The sequence below is a fragment of the Sphaerodactylus townsendi genome, linkage group LG13, assembly GCF_021028975.2.
Source record: "Sphaerodactylus townsendi isolate TG3544 linkage group LG13, MPM_Stown_v2.3, whole genome shotgun sequence".
Classification (NCBI taxonomy): domain Eukaryota; kingdom Metazoa; phylum Chordata; class Lepidosauria; order Squamata; family Sphaerodactylidae; genus Sphaerodactylus; species Sphaerodactylus townsendi.
Window position 1 is genome coordinate 29,071,306 of NC_059437.1, and position 16,892 is coordinate 29,088,197.

Sequence of the window (16,892 nt, forward strand, 5' to 3'; positions counted from 1 at the left end):
GGGTACTGCTGTTTATCAACCCCTTCGTACCCCTTCTCGCTTTAACCACTTCACCAGGAACCAGACCATCCATCACTCCCTCTCTCCTGGTTCCCTAGGTGTTATGCTGAAGAAGCTGAGAAGGAGAGCTGACTGCTCCAGCTCCTAGGCTGCAACAAAATGGGGAGGGGAGGGCAAGAACTTAAAAGGATCAGACGGACCCTGTTAACTCCTTGTGTTATCAGATCCCCACTGACCCAAGGAGGTGCAGTAACACCCTCCAGCCTCTAGGAGTGGCAGCAGTGCAGTTCAGCCAAGATCAGATCTGCAGTTTCCTTCCCTGGTAAGCTTTGCTGGTGGTGCAGTAAACCCCTGAGCCCCACCACCACAATTCAAGGGTTGAAAACTACCCTGCAGGTAGTTGAGCTTGTAGGTTTGAAGGACATGAATGTTTTGTCGAAGGCTTTCACGGCCGGAATCACTGGGGTGCTGTGTGGTTTCCAGGCTGTATGGCCGTGTTCTAGCAGCATTCTCTCCTGATGTTTCGCCTGCATCTGTGGTTGGCATCTTCAGAGGATCTGATAGTTAGAGATCTGATAGATAGAGGATCTGAAGATGCCAGCCACAGATACAGGAGAAACATCAGGAGAGAATGCTGCTAGAACACGGCCATACAGCCCGGAAACCACACAGCACTCCAGACGTGAACGTTGTTCTCCACCCACCCTAAAAAAAAAAAAGCATGTCACTGAGGTTCTGGGAAATTATTTCTATGTTGTTTGGTGTTAACTTGATCTGGACACATCCCATGCATCTGGATAGGAGGAATTGGAAGGATTTCAATGGCATACCCAATCATGACATCACTGCCCATCTGTCTACTGTGGTTTTTGGTCCATTAGTACTAAATGGGATGATCTATAACTATGGTAGATTCTGTACATGCCGAATATAGTGGGTGTAGGGCACAATACAAACCATTTGTTGAGGCGGGGGGACTTCGCACAGGTTCTATACCCAAAACAAGTTTGCCCCGTTTTATTTCCCTCAACCAGGAATTTCCAAAAAGCAGTAAACCAGCGATTCTTTTGCAAAATCCTGAGTTGGAGCATGAACAGCCAGGCAGGAGATGCTTTATTTCCCTCCCTTCCAACCATGCACTGTAAGTTCCGCACCATCCGCTATTAGGGAGAATCCGCCCGTCTGCTGTTCCGTGCAGGTCACTCAGCAGGTTGTAAGCAGATTCTCTGAGGGTACAAAGTCCTCCAAGCACGTTTTCTCCCCGTGGCAGCGAGAGTATGACCAATCTAAAATAACACATTCATTATTCCTTGCCATTGCAGGGAGATCCCTTTTTCTTTTTTTCTTTTGCGAGTTGCACATGGGCAGCTACATGGGCAGCTACAATTGGATTGTGAAATGATCAACGTGGCTGCAGGGGTTCATTCTTGTAGGCCTGCGCAGCTACGCATGTGTTGCAGGAAAAAAATTTTTTTAAGAGAGATGTCTGCATCTGAAGGCATGAAAGCAACCCAGATTGTTTCCATGAGCTCCAATCGCTGCCTGCATGGCACACATGTGAACGGGAAAAAGGAAAACGGATTCCTTTATGATGACTGTAACCCATTATACATTTGCTGTACGGAATCCACCAATGCTAAAAATACAGAGAATGGTGCCGATGCTGAATTGCCCAGGACCTTACATTCATGAGATGGTATTAAAAGTCATGAGAATTAAAGCAAAATAAACTAATATGGGGTGGTCTTTGTTTTCCCGCCTTTTCAAATGCATTGCTAATCTCTTTCTGCTGTCTTGCTCTTTGTCTCAATGAGAAGTACATTTCTAAGAATTCTGCATACAGCAGCATCTTTAGCTAACTCTTTGATCTTTATCACTGTGAGGGGAAATAACTTGCTCTCCGCCACACACTCTTGCAAAAGTTGTCATTTTTCAGTATCAAATGTCATTGTTGTTTACTGTTCTAGAAGCCAGAAGTAGGGCTGGGATCATTAATTGCTCTTCCACTTTTGGACATAAATGGCTTTAATCTTTTAGCACAACAATATGCAATTCAAGCCCACAGGAAACAGGGTGGAAAAGGGGGAGGTTGGAGTGATTTTCATTGTACCGGAAACTTATGTCATAGCTTCTAACTAAGAGTACAAAATCCACCATTATCACTTTTCAATGAATTTTTTTTAATGATTCATTTTTCACAGAATTAACTTTAGCTGTAGTACAGGTCTCTCTGCATTAGTTGATAGTGCAGTGATGGCGAACCTTTTCGAGACCGAGTGCCCAAATTGCAACCCAAAACCCACTTATTTATCGCAAAGTGCCAACACGGCAATTTAACCTGAATACTGAGGTTTTAGTTTAGAAAAAACAGTTGGCTCCGAGGCGCACGTTACTCGGGAGTAAGCTTGGTGGTAGTCAGTGGCATTGCCTTGAAGCAACTGTGCAACGCTTCGAACAGGTGAATCACCACCCTAGGAGGGTTTACTCAGAAGCAAATCCCATTGCCAGCAACCAATCTTACTCCCAAGTAAAGGATCATGCTTTAGTTCTTCCCATGAAAATCAGTAGGGTTTAACAGCGCTTAACAGGGTTACCTACACTGCTTTCCCAAAACTAGGTCTTAGGTTTAATGCTAATAATCTCCCTGAAATAATTACACTATTATCACATGACGAACTCTGTGCGCGCGTGCCCACAGAGAGGGCTTTGAGTGCCACCTCTGGCACCCATGCCGTAGGTTCGCCACCACTGGTGTGTTAACCCACACACCTCTTACACTAGACACATGAGGCACTGACATACCTGATGCTAATCAGAGAGGCGGGGAAGAACAAACATTTTTCCTCCTGAAACTTCTTACATATTGCATAACTCTGGAAAAGAATGTTGTTTGCTAACAATCAACAGCGACTGTACATTGTCCAGTGCGGATGCTCCTTCTCCACATCTGTTTATTGTAAAGATTTAGACTCTGTCTTTCAATTGTTCAGATTGGCTTACAAGAGATCAAAGCCATACAGAGAAAATAGCCCTCGGACTCATCTGATGGTCAGAGACACTGAGAGCATCTGACGTTAAGCCTATCCTCATTGTCCCATGTTTTAAAGGCTATCTTTACAGGGCCCCAGTGAGTCCAGGGGGAAAGGTCCTGTTCAGGAGCGGGCCTGCCAAGCACCACTGGCTGTAAAGGCCTCTAATTTCTAACAGTCTCAATTATGGTTGGGTAGCACAGGAAGCAGCCACCTTGCTGAAGCATAGTAAGTTTGGGTCTGACGAGGGCCTGGATAGGAGACCCCCTGGGATCTGTGTTCATCACCTTAAATTCCATGGTGGGAGAACAGTAGAACATGTCCAATCAAATTTTTATTAATACAGCCTTAGACCAACACATCTTTTCACAAGTTCCCACCAGCAAAATTCTTAATATTAATACTTGGTTCAAACATTTACATACAATATTTGTGAAATTAATAATCTAAAACATTAAGGTCTTCATTATTAGCATACAAGCCTCGTCGAGGTCTCCCTTTAGCAGTCCTGGACAGGTGATACTAAAAGGTAGAAAAATTAAGAAATTTTGACAATTAATACCCAAACAGATTCAAAGTACCTTAAATGTTCAATTTGACTTTCTACCAGAATTTTAGCTTTTGGGATTGTTTAACAATATAAAATTATGTCAACATACTAAGTTAATAACCTATTTGGTAGCAGCAGCTAGGCTGGTCATAGCTAAAAAATGAAAAACAAAGGAATTGCCGCAGTTAAATGATTGGATAGAGAAAATCTATATGTTTATGGATTTAGATTTACTATCATTGTCATTGCAGACAGAAGAGACTTCAAAGAAAGAAGATATATGCAAACCATTAGAAAAAAATGGGGGGGGGAATTAATAAAGAAATTAATAAGAGTAATTGATTAAACAGTACAGGTAGTTAAAATGACTGGCCTTTTTCTATTCTGACGAATCCAGCAAATAATATATTTTTTTATTCTTAGGAGTTGGTTTGAGAAGTCTTAAAGTTTGTTTATTTAGAATTGTATGATATGACCCAAAGCTCCATATAGGGAAGCTTCTACTTCTTTTTAATGATTTACAGTGTTTATGGTTTTTTTTCTTTGTATAATGTAATTTCAGTAAACTTTATAGTAAAAAAATAAAATAAAAAATAAAAGGTTCCTGTAGTAGTTTAGAGTATGTCCTTGTGATTCAGGGGAGATCAAAACAACAGTAGAATATGAAAGTAACTGATAATAATATTGCTTAACACTTCTCACCCTGCCTAGATGGAATTTGGTGTGGCTATTAGCTCCTCATGCTTTTCCTTTCTTTCTTTGTATATTCATTCCAGCGGATGTCCTACATTTTGAAGGTAAGCATCTCTGGCTTATTCAGTGGTTGTGTTGGGTATATATATATTAGCAGAGTAGAACAGAAGAGACAGATTCTCAGTTGCTTTTTATAAATGAGTTTACTAACTATAAAAAGGGAAGGTTACATGGAGGTAAAATAAGAAATCCTTTCTTTTCTTCTACACATCTACATTACTGTGTGTTTGGTTACATCTTTTTGTTTTATGGTTTGTGCTTGACACTTGAATCTGTATATCAATCAGTGTGTGCTTGTCATATTTGCCAATGCTATGCGTAGTTGTTTGTTTTATAACAACCCAATCCTGTGCATGTTTACTCATGGTTTTTCCACATTAGGTTTTTTTTTATGTTGCTCAGCTTCTTAACTGCATTGGTTTTTCCACTCCCTTACACCCATTGTTGTTTGCTTGTTGTTGATCTTCTATTTCCACCCTCCCCTGAGTTTCTCCCATGCTTCTGCAGATCATGTCAGTCAATCAGTCAATCAGTTTTTACTACAGTCATAAACCAGTAGGAGAAACAGACTCCCTCATCTCTTCTGTCACGGAACAAGTAAAAAGATGCCCCCTCTGTCCCATGTCAAAGGTGGTTGGAAAAAAAAGTCAGGAAAAAGGGAGAAGGATGACCGCCAATTGATATTGTCTGAAAGGGAGGGGGAAAACTGATACAGCTAAGAAGCCAACCTGTGGCAAAAACCTGCTATGATTGCAGCGTGACTTATTCCTCCACTGTGCATAGGACTGCAGCTTGAGGCTGTCGCTGAATTCTGCAAAATGAAAATGTTCTAGACAGGGATGCCTCAGCTTCCATTTCATGCTGAACGGTGCACGAGTTAAGGCTATTTAGGACTGCTTTTTAGGACTGTGCTGTTCCTGTGGCATATTGATAACCAGAAGGAGTAATGAACTAGGAACTTCCTAATTCAGATTTTGCCTATGTCATAGACTTAGCCAAGCTTCTGTCCCTCAGCATCAGTGCTTCACATACTGCGATATGAGTGTAATCATATTGACCTACCTTACAGGGTTTCTGTTGTGGTTTGTGAAATAATGCAAGTGAATTGCTTTGGATGATCTAAAGCCAAGTATATTCTTTGTGACAATTGTTAAGTCAAGCATTGCAGGGGGCTGGACTTAATGGCTCTTGGGGTCTCTTCGAACTCTGTGATTCTAAGTAAGTGCCCTTACAGGATTCCAGCAAGAGTCCAAAGACAATGAAGAAGTTCCTTCCTAAAAGGAAAACTGAGAGGAAAGCTTCTGATGAGGAATTTGTCATTAGGAAAAGTAAGTTGGCTGCATGGTTCAGTGTTTCCTTTGTAATTCAATCAAAGTGCCACCCTTTGCTATCTGAGATCTTTCAGCTGGATTTGATGGAGATGGGACACAGGGACACTTGTGTGCAAGCAGAGCAGGTGCTCTGCTACTGAGCCATGTGGCTGTATCTGTTACTTAAAACTAGAGAACACTTTTGCCTGGTTTTATAAACTATTGCCAGCGTTTGCAACTCTGTGCTAAAAACAAACAAAGCAAAAAAGCAGTATTCCTCCGCTGATGAAATCTGCATGCAATACAAAATTCTGCCTTGGTTGTCAAATATTTTAAAGGTTTTTAACTGTATAGAATTTTTTTAAAATATTAAAAATAGGTCTCATGAGTTCTCCTACTGCCTTTGTGTTAATTGCCAGGAACATTAGAAAGCATGTTTACCTTTTATTGAAAGAAAGCTGAAAATTCAGGGGAGGCATAAAATGTCCATGAGGGGGTGAGGCCCCCCAGAACCCCAGGTGCCCCCTACATACAGTGACCAATACACATCACCGTCACTTGCCATCCTGAATGGGCCAGTAAGCTGAGTTGCCAATCCTGAACCATGGATTTCCTGGTTTGAGTTCCTGACTCATGAAGCAGAAAGTTGAAAATCTACTCCCAATAATTACCATGAGCCACAATCCACAGGGACATTGCACTGTGCAGGTCCGGTGGAACAGGTACCTGCACGAAGGGAGCACCACAGTCTTGTTAATGACAGTGGAGCTCAACATTCTGATGAATTTTGCTCTAGAAATTAGACAGATCCGTCTATCGGGTTTGATTCCCAGCTCTGCCGCTTGAGTTGTGGAGGCTTATCTGGGGAATTCAGAATCGCCTGTGCACTCCCACACATGCCAGCTGGGTGACCTTGGGCTAGTCACAGCTTTTTGGAGCTCTCTCAGCCCCACCCACCTCACAAGGTGTTTGTTGTGAGGGGGGAAGGGCAAGGAGATTGTCAGCCCCTTTGAGTCTCCTACAGGAGAGAAAGGGGGGATATAAATCCAAACTCCTCCTCCTCTCCTTCTTCTTCTATCGCTCATTTTGCCTCCCTCCATCCATCAGGGAATTGGAAACCATAGCTTAATATCTTATTACCACAGCACTAATTCTTTAATTTATTTTAAGTACTGCATTTAAGTAGTAAATGTGCTTTAAACTGCCCTGCTCAGAGTGGTGTATCAAGTCCTTCTATTTTTCTATTCTGTCCTCACAACAACATTATGAGTTAAGTTGAAAAGGAAATGTAGGCTTCCCCAGTTGTGACCTCACTGGCTCCTTAAGATACCGCCGATAAATCTGTTTATTTCATTTATAGTCCACATTTCTCAAGGTGGGTTAAAACTAAAATGGTCTAGGAGCAGTATGCAACACACAGCCCCCAAAATTAGAGAGCGTTGCACTGAAAGCAGCATTATGCAGAAGGTAAAGCAGCAATTACAGGATTGTAGAACAATTCCATAAAACATTATATTCTATATAATCGGCAGTGGATCACAAAATCAGAGAATGGCACAGCATGAAGACTGCCTTAAATTTCTACTCCATAACCTGTCTTTGCAATGTTTGACAGGTACTGCTGCATTGGAAGAAGATGCCCAGATCCTGAAAGTGATAGAAGCCTATTGCACAGGGGCTGGCTTTCAGCAAACCCTCAGTTCAGGTTGGTAGCTCCACGACATGTCTTTGTTCACAAGGGTTTTGAATACTGGTTAATTTGCAGAGCAGAATCAAGCAAATTACATCGGGCAAGCTTTTGAATGTGTGCACCATGGGATTTGGAAGATAAGTGAGATGAAGCTATCTGGTAGTTTCATTTGCGGCTGCTTTTCTCGATTGCCACAACGAACAAGTGAGTGGGAGGCATGCTGCAGAAGTCAGGTTGCAAACATCTGAATCTGCTTTCTACTGAGTCAGAACATTCGTCCATCTGGACCAAGCTTGTCTTCATAATATTCCAGCCAAACTGCTATATACAACTCACTGATTTTTTTTTTTTTACATTGTGCGTCCTGTCTCTTTGACTCAGGAGACAAGATGCAGAGGATACGTGAACCTCTTAAGCGTGGTATAGAAGTCGATCATTTTTTTTACAGTTCAAAGAAAAGTGGATCTTACTGTTGTCAATTATCATTTGTCAGTAAAGCATGTTTCCAAATGAGAAAAAAGAGTTGTATAGAAGTGGAAACCTGTACCTACCATCTGGAGTCCAGCCTTCCTTTGTAGCTTTTCGACCTTGGTTACTAGGATCTTCCCTGCCCACCCACCACCCCTTCTGACTAAAAAATAAAAGAAGGAATGCTGGTGGTGAAATTGTTAGAACCCATTTCAAGCCGAGGCATGAGTCATTAACGGTCCTCAACTGCCAGGAGAAGACAAGGGCTGGGTGCTGGTGGTTCCCCACCCTCTTAGTCAGCCTCGTGATTTGAGATTTTATAGTTGAAGATATTTTATGTGCAAATCATAAGTTGCTAACTAAAACAGGGATTGACTCTAAGAACTTCTTCGTGTAAAGTATGTGGTCTGCTACTGACTCTTCCAGTGTGGTTATCAAGTTAGGCCCTTTATGCATATCTCAGTATTATGTATTCTGACTTGCAATGACCGATGAATTCCAGGAATGAGTATGTATTCTGCTGCTGACCCTTCTAACATGAAGCTAATATGAACTCCATCTAGTTCAGTATTCTGTGTTCTGAATGGCAGCCCTCCAGAGTGGCTTTCTAAGCAAAGAAAACTCTTTTTCAGCAGCTGTTTGCTGAGATTATTTAAAACTGGCAAGCCCAAGGACACAACTGGAGATTTTCAGTATGCCAAACAAGGGCCATACCATTTTTTAAAACAAGTATTTTTTTTAAAAAAAGAATGTTATCAACCCCATTTAAATGAGTGAAAAACAGACATCCGAGATCGTGTCCACCATTGGAGAAGGGAATGGGACAGCTAAGCGAGCACAGAAGGCACCATTTTAAACTAGCCCCCTCTCTTCTCCCAATCTAGTGTGAGCAAATGGATGCCAATCTCAGAATGAGAACTCATATTCTGTTCTAGAGCTACTGCTTCAACCAGATACTCATTTCAGTAATAGGGATTTCCTGAGAAAAACGCTAACATCTTCTGAAGCCAACGCATTTGTCAGTGGTGTTGAGACAATAAATGCAACCAGAGCGTTCTCAGCTTCAAAGATGGTGAAATAGCAGAGTGTTGATCAGTGGTTTCCTCATCCTGCATGTTCTTGTTGTTTTCATTTTCACAAGAATCTGGGATATTTAAACATTTTTAAAACTTCTGGAAGGAGTTTCTGGAAGGAGAGGGACACTTGTTTTGTGCTGATCTGGTTCTAGCGTTTGCTGAGCTGTGGTTCTTTTCTTCGTGTGTGTACCAGACCCCTTGATTAGTCAATTCTTGTCAATAGGTTCCCGGAAAGACTCTGTCCCCCAAGTCCTGCTTCCTGAAGAAGAAAAAATCATTATTGAGGAAACACGAAGCAATGGTCAAACCATCACAGAGGAGAAGTGAGTGAGGCTGGGATGGGTGTGAGGAACTGTGCACTGAGGGGGTCACACAGTGAAAACCCTGTCAAAACCCGCCAAAGAGTTGAGATGAACCCCAGGAATTAAAAACTTTGGTCCCCCCACCAATTTTTAGAACAGCTTTTATAACTTTCTGTATTTTACAAAATGTGTTCGACATTGACTCATGGGCTGATGAGCCTCTGACCAGCTGCCACGAAACCCCAGCATAATGCAGGAAATTCTGAGATACTTGCTTGGTTCATGCCATGTCACATCTCTTTCCATACTGTCTATCCCCACTATTTTGCCGTCTCATTCAGCTGTATATGTAGGATGGAGGGCAGCTTAGAAAAGGACAGATCCAGGACAGGAAAAAAGTATTTCTTTATACAATACACAGTTGGCTGGTAGAACTCACTGCCACAGGATTTGGCAAGGGCCATTGACTAAGAGCCATGGTCAGTATGGCTGTCCTCAGGGCTGCTACTGTCATTTTACTGCTAGGATTCTTTCACTTTATAAATGCCAAGGGGACCCAATCCTGCTTTGGACTGTGGCCCAGTGGGGAAGGGCTCCTACCTCCCACACGCATTTTCAGAAGCCTAAATGTCCCAGCATGGTGGGGGAAGAACCTTTCCTCCTCCCTCAAGCAGCAAACCTGAAAAAGAATTAGGGCCCCATCATATCTGCAAAGTGAGGGAATTCTAGCAGTAAATTGTCAGTGGCATCCTCTGGGACACCAAATGGTCTGCTTTGGCCCTTAGATGGCTTCAAAAGTCTAGTCAGGTCTGTCCAAACCTATTGGTCAGTAAGCTGGCTTGGACCAGGGGGACCTGGATTTGAATCCTCACTGATGCCATGATGCTCACAGGGTCACCATAATCTAGTCCATTCCTTTCAGCTTCATCTACCTTACAGGGTTTTATGAAGGAGTCGACCGATCCATATGTGTTACACCAGGTTTCACAGAAAAAATGGGAGGATATAAAGATGAGGAATGAATGGCAGTTTCCAGCCCCTTATGGTTGTTGTGTGAATGAGCTGCTCTGTTTCTTAATGTGAAGTCTTAGTTTCTATTTATTTACATTTATTTCCCACCCTTTACCACAATCTCAGAGTGGGTTACAATAAAAGCCATACGACTGTAAAATCAGAACGGTAAAAATTAACTTTCACCTGGACTTCCTGATTGTTTTTTAGAAGCCTTGTGGACACCGTCTATGCGCTGAAGGACGAGGTCAAGGAATTAAAGCAGGTACGCAGAAGCACTCCCTGCTGGGGCTGTGCCCAGCCTGCAGTTTTGTGGGTGTGCAGAATGTCAGATCTGGCAAAGAATGCATCTCAAGTTTCTGTTTCTTTTCTCTTTTTAAGGAATGTTACTGATCCCTTATGATTGTGAAGTATGTGGGCACTGCTTGCTGAAAGTTGGAGGTGGGGGGAGGCAGCTGAGCCAGATTCCAGTGATCCAGGAGCAGGTCTTTAAAAAAAAAAGCCCACAGTGACCAGGCTTTTTTTTTGGGGGGGGGGGGAGCTGGGAGAGGTGGGAAGCAGTAGGTCAACCCTTAGGGGGAGCAGGGAAGCAGTAGCCCAACCTATCATTTTAAAAAAAATTAATTCTACCAGTATCAGGGTCTTCTTGGTTGTGACTTCAAGGGCTACAAAATATGTATCTTTGAGAAATGTGTAAAAACTTTTAATAACCTTTGGGAAGGAGTTGAGATCAGGTGGAAGTAGGTTTTTTTTTACTGATGCTCTGACGGTGTTTCATTATAATATTGGGCATTTATATAGCTCAGTGCTGAGCTTCACACACTGTGTCGTGTTAAAGAAGAAGAAGAAGAGTTTGGATTTATATCCCCCTTTTCTCTCCTGCAGGAGACTCAAAGGGGCTTACAATCTCCTTGCCCTTCCCCCCTCACAACAAACACCCTGTGAGGTGGGTGGGGATGAGAGAGCTCCAAGAAGCTGTGACTAGCCCAAGGTCACCCAGCTGGCGTGTGTGGGAGTGCACAGGCTAATCTGAATTCCCCAGATAAGCCTCCACAGCTCAGGCGGCAGAGCTGGGAATCAAACCCGGTTCCTCCAGATTAGATACACGAGCTCTTAACCTCCTACGCCACTGCTGCTCCTAAAGTAGACAAGTGTCTAGTGGTGGGATTCAGCCGGTTCGCACCACTTCGGCAGAACCAGTTGTTAAAATGGTACTTGTAAACAACCAGTTGTTAAATTATTTGAATCCCACCACTGGTTGTTTCCATATTGCAGATGGAAGGCAGAGAGAAAGTGGCTTGCCAAAGATCACCTTGGCAAACTTGGGGCAGAGGATAAAATTTGAGCCTGCCGCATTCAACAGAGCTCAGTCTCTGAACCATTACCCCCACACTGACTCCTGAATTGCTTTGTATCATTTTCCTTGAGGAGATATAACATCTGTGAACATGTTTTGGGTAGAACCTACAAATCCTGGAAATTAATAGGCTATTAATATTCCCTCCTCTCACCCTACCTTCTTTCTATGCCACAGGAGAATAAAAGGATGAAACAATGTTTGGAAGAAGAGTTGAAGTCCAGGAAAGATTTGGAGAAATTAGTCCGGAGGCTGTTAAAGCAGACAGATGAATGTGTTCGGGAAGAAGCTGGCCGCAGGTCTTCGGTTCTGGCTTGATTTCTGAACTGCTTCAGGCAACTTGCATGAGACTTCAGGTATTCAGGCAAGGTTGAACTCTGATTCCTCTTGCTCCTCATGTTGGATTTTGGTTTGCTTTTGTTTTTAATTGTGAAGAAAAGAAAGGCAGCGGCTCTGTTAACCGATTTCCCCATCCAGTAGGTTAGTTTGTACAAGTCACAGACAGTCAACCACGTTTCTTCTGCAAAAGTTGAGGTTGAATTGCAGCAACTCTTCTGCAAACTCCCAATACCTTCTTTGGAATATGGATTTTGCAACCAAATGATAACCGTCCAGAAGGAAGTTTGATGAGCAGAAACTTCAGAGGAAATGCAAACTTTTTTTCTTCCTCTGTCTTTTTTCTTTTCAAATGCCTCTTACTTAATTTATTTGTACTGGAGGGGAAAAATGGTTTCAAGAATTGCAATCAGGTAAAAAGCCAAAGATGATGTGCACTTCTTTGGGGAGGAGATAATCAGGGACACAGGTTATGTTTTCCCCACCCACGGCAGCATTTTTGTTTTCCACCCTTCAGAGAGAAAGAGAGAGCACACAGCAATACAGTGGCTTCCCATGTGGCCTTTCTAAGGATGCAAATGTGCAATAGGGAATGCAGCATGTTGCATTTTCACTGAGGGAGGTCTGATTTGTGGGTGCCCTCATTAGCACACAGGGAGATTGCACTGATCGCTCCACACAGCTTTCAAGCATCAGCAAGCTGAACTCCCCCCCCCCCCGTTTGTGTGTGTGTGTGTGTGTCCGTCCGTCCTTTGGAATTTTGACCCTCTTGTGTTTTCCCTAGAGGACTATAGGTCAGGCATGCACAAAATTGTGACCCACAAAACCATCCAGCAAGCTAGGTATGAAAGCCTGCAAGGAGGTGTGATTCAATCTCCTGGCTTTGCTGCTTATCAGGGGCTGAAATCGCATGCATGTGTGCATCAAGCACCTGGCTGCATTCCATGTGGTAGGATGCAAACTACACAACCCCCTTTTCTCTTCATCTACCCCCCCCCCCCCCCCCGCAGCACAACATTTTTCGTGCCTGAGAGGCGTCTAAATTCCATTTGGCTAGGATGTGTTTGTTTCCGTGTGTGTGTGTGTGGGTTTTTTTTGGTTAATTGTTTTTAAGGCTCATCAATTGTTTTTAAAAATCTATTGATGGAGCAAAAAAGTGCCCCCGATTAATCAAGTAGCAGATTAATCAAGGCCTTTGGTCCTTCTTGCTCCCTCTTGCCTTCTGTGACAAGCAGAGACTGTCAGGCAGAGAAGGGTCTTTCCAAACAGCCAACAAAGATCCTTAAAAGCAGAGGTCTCCAACTTTTGCCCCTCCAGATGTTCATGGACTACAATTCCCATCAGCCCCTGCCAGCAGGGCCAATTGGCAGAGCTGATGGGAATCATAGTCCATGAAAATCTGGACAGCTATAGGTTGGAGATTGCTGCTTCAAAGAAAGATGCAAAGGGCTGAATCTGTTCCATCTGTGAGCAAAGGCATGCTCTGCCACAGTCCTTTCACAGTACTCTTTTAACCTAGCAGCATGGGCATGCATGATCCTAAAACAATTACATTTCCTTCAAAACAAGTGTATATTCCTATTCAGATTTAGGCACATTCAGTTGATCAATTATATCAAAATTGGCATGATTCATCAGCTGAGATTTCTTTCCAGTGTGCCCTAGTGTTTTGAATTCTGCAAAATAATTTTTGTCTGATCCCTTTATTGTGAAAACAGCTGCTGAATGTTATTTACTCAGAAAAGGACTGTCTAAAATAGACTCAACACAATATATTCTGCTAGATTATTTTATCACAGAGTAAAAAAATATTTCAGGTATTTGCGTAAAGAATGCTATGCAAGCTGAATGAACGTGCCTTGAGAGTTCCATCTTGAAGAAGAAGAAATCATAAATTCTTTTCCAAGTGTGGTGCAGGGCAGGATGGGAGATTGGCAATCCAGTAAACATTGATCCTTTTTCTGTGTACATATTGATAAGGAAAATCTCAGTTCACCTTAATGGTGTGCAGATCCACCAATTTTGCCTATAACAGGTTTGATGTCTTGTTACTTCAAATTGAATTAGTAATGCCTTTGTGTTATTTTTGCTGGCCTGATTATCATTCTTAAATAGCTGGAAAAAGAGAAGAAAACAAAGAAAACAAACAAAAAACAGTACCAGGCCTAGAACTGTGGTTAAATAGGTTGCTGCAGTGGCTGATGCTGATCTATCTGGATTCGGTTCTTAGCAGAAACAGCCAGCTGCTGGGTAGTTGTTGGTTTACTGAATAAAGAAAAGGACTTCTGCTAATGGAGTCAGTGCAGCTCAGTGTTTTTCACCATCTTGATGTATTAGAAGGAAAAGGAAGATGGAGGGTCTTATCATTGAAAGGAAGAAAGTCTAAGAAGAGTTTGCATAGGATCCTAGAGGAGGGTGATTGTGGTTGGATCAGGGTTGGCTGAGAGGCATGTTTGGAAGGAGGCAAGCTAGAGACCTCCATGTAGATCAGAGGTGTCCAACTCTGGCACTTCAGATGTTCATGGACTACAATTCCCATCAGCCCCTGCTGGCATGGGAAGTGTAGTCTATGAACATCTGAAGCGCCAGAGTTGGACCCTCCCCCGCCCCCCGATGTAGATTCTCTTGCTGCAACAAGAGAGCTAGATCTCATGGGAGAGTGTTTTTGCCTTGCCTGTATCAGGTTAAAGCAAGTAAATGTAACACAGAAACCACACTTTTATCCATTTCCTCAGCACCATATTAATTTTTGAAGACACTTATTTAAGGGTACTGAACTGTACCAGGGACTGGAGAGAGTCTTCCATTTGTGATGTCATAGGGTCCAGCCAATCCAAAAGGGTCTTCCATTTGTGATGTCATAGGGTCCAGCTTACAAAGAAAACAGGTATGTTTGGACTGGACACAGGTTACTTTTGGAGTGGCCTCAGTGCTGTGAAAATAGTTCTATGTAATACTTATTCAGAGTCTGTGCCAGACCCCCTTCTACGAACTGGGCACAGAATTTCCAGGGATCTAAACTGAGTCTCCCTCAATGATATCCATTGATATCAAACTCTTCTTGACGCATGGTGAACAGGGGAGCAGTGGTGCATTGAGAAAAGGCATCACATCCCGGCTTCTGTGCCTCCCAGAGTAGAAGGCACCATGTAGCCAAGGAATAGGCCAAGGAGGAAGCCAGGGCCATTGGCGAAGGCAGGCATCTTTTGAGCCCCCAGTTCTTGGCAGGGCCTGCCGCTGCACATCAGCCTGTCCTCTCTCTCTGTGGTAATAGAGGTGGCATTGCCTCTTAAGGAGGATTAGACCAGCCCACCCTCCTCACTCCTGCCAGATGGAGGGGAGGCAGGAGCACTGCTGCATATCCTCTCTCCACCCCCATTCCTTCCCTTCTCAAGTTGAGCAGTGATAGCTTTGAGGAGCAGCAGCTGCCTACCAGCGTGGGAGGGCTGGCCTATTGGTGGCATCCTTAGCTCTGAGCCGCCTGTCCTGTCTCTCTATGTCATGGCCACACCTGGGAGGAATGAAGGAGATAGGCTACATTTGGGCTGTCTAGCTGTTGCCAAGAGGATACCTACCCATCGTTGCAAGAGCTGATTGTGAAAATATGCATGCGCCCCCGGAACTGGAGCTTAGCTATGCAATGTGCGGAGAAGGCTGGTCTCACTGTCCAAATGGAGCATTTGCTCGTAATGTATGTAGCTTATGTCATGCATTGAAAAAAGAAAAGGAATGTGCAGCTATCCTAAAGGAACAGAAGCCATGTGAAACTGATTGCAGTGTTCCCATACATGATATATTATTTGTTTACAGCCCCTTTGTAAATGTGCTCCCATTATGCCTCTTTTACTCCCTTGCATCCCAGTTTTATCTCTTATCATGTATCGTTTTATTTACTGTTATGACAACTGATGCAAGTTAAACTTTTTCTAACCTGTTTTTATTTTGAGCAGTTTTTTAAATTGTGGTTTTCAACACAATAAAGAAGGATTTTAAAGAAAAAAAGGCCTCTTGCTTCCTTACCCACTCTCCTACTGCTTATCTGATCTCTCAAACTCTTTAACAAATTCTATGAGAGCAACAAGAAGAAACAGAAAATATATTGTCTTGTTTCCTACAACATAATTTTGAAAACCACCGGTGTTCTGTTCGCTTTTTTGTGTTCCTGCCTTTTGATTCCTGTAGTAGCTGACATGGAACAGCTAATCACAAAATCCATTTAAAAACCATTGTATGTATCCAGTTCAAAATATCTAAGCTGCCAACTAAGAAAGAGAGAGCATACAAATGTTATGACTGGAACAGATTATTTTTCCCCTCAGAGAGTTTGAAAGAAAGCTCATTGCTTGTACACTTTCCCCACTTTCACTCGTGCGAAATAGGTTGTTTTACATTGTTGCAAAAACCTGTTTGACCTGTTTGACCAGATAAATAACCATGGGACAAAAGAAATAGCTGTGCCCCCTGTGAGCTATGAAATTCCACTCCAACTGCTTTTTCATCTCTTAAAACACATCTGTTTTAGAGTTTGGCACAAACTCTAACCTGTCTGACTGATAATGTTCTGAAAGGACATTTTCAAAACAACTTGTCACTTGTGTACTGTGGGAGATGTAGCTCATTTATGGTTGTGTATCTGATGTCTCTAGCCATTCTTCATTGGACGCCAGTCACAGCCCCAGATAGTACTGTACATCCTCATTTGTACTTATCCAGTTCAGTGGTGTCTGGATGAATGTTGATGGGCAACTGCATCAGCTACAAACATGTGTCAGAGTATCAAATCAGAATATTTGCACAATATTTATTTCCTGATTTACAAAGATTACCGTTGTACTGATGCATCAACAGAAAACTGAGCAACTGCTTGAAGGCCATGATGATGACTTGGAAAATAAGTGTCTTCACACTGCTTGCTTCTAAATTCAAACAGCCATAAAGAAAATATTGACCTGGGTTTCTTTTGCACATAATACATTGTTTTCTGGTCACTATTTTGGTTTTGAATCTACT

General features: G+C 42.7%; 1 protein-coding gene across 2 annotated transcripts in view; it reads left to right on the forward strand.

Moving 5' to 3' along the window:
- The window catches only part of ARHGEF6 (Rac/Cdc42 guanine nucleotide exchange factor 6), a 54,560-nt gene extending 38,676 nt beyond the window's left edge, over positions 1–15,884 (forward strand). For both annotated transcript variants that reach the window (XM_048514239.1, XM_048514240.1), the window contains 6 exons: positions 4,356–4,376; positions 5,567–5,660; positions 7,258–7,347; positions 9,100–9,199; positions 10,400–10,454; positions 11,724–15,884. In XM_048514239.1, the coding sequence (XP_048370196.1) occupies positions 4,356–4,376; positions 5,567–5,660; positions 7,258–7,347; positions 9,100–9,199; positions 10,400–10,454; positions 11,724–11,864 (501 nt within the window). In that variant the 3' untranslated portion in view covers positions 11,865–15,884. The remainder of the gene's footprint in view (positions 1–4,355; positions 4,377–5,566; positions 5,661–7,257; positions 7,348–9,099; positions 9,200–10,399; positions 10,455–11,723) is intronic.
- Positions 15,885–16,892: the final 1,008 nt, after the last annotated feature.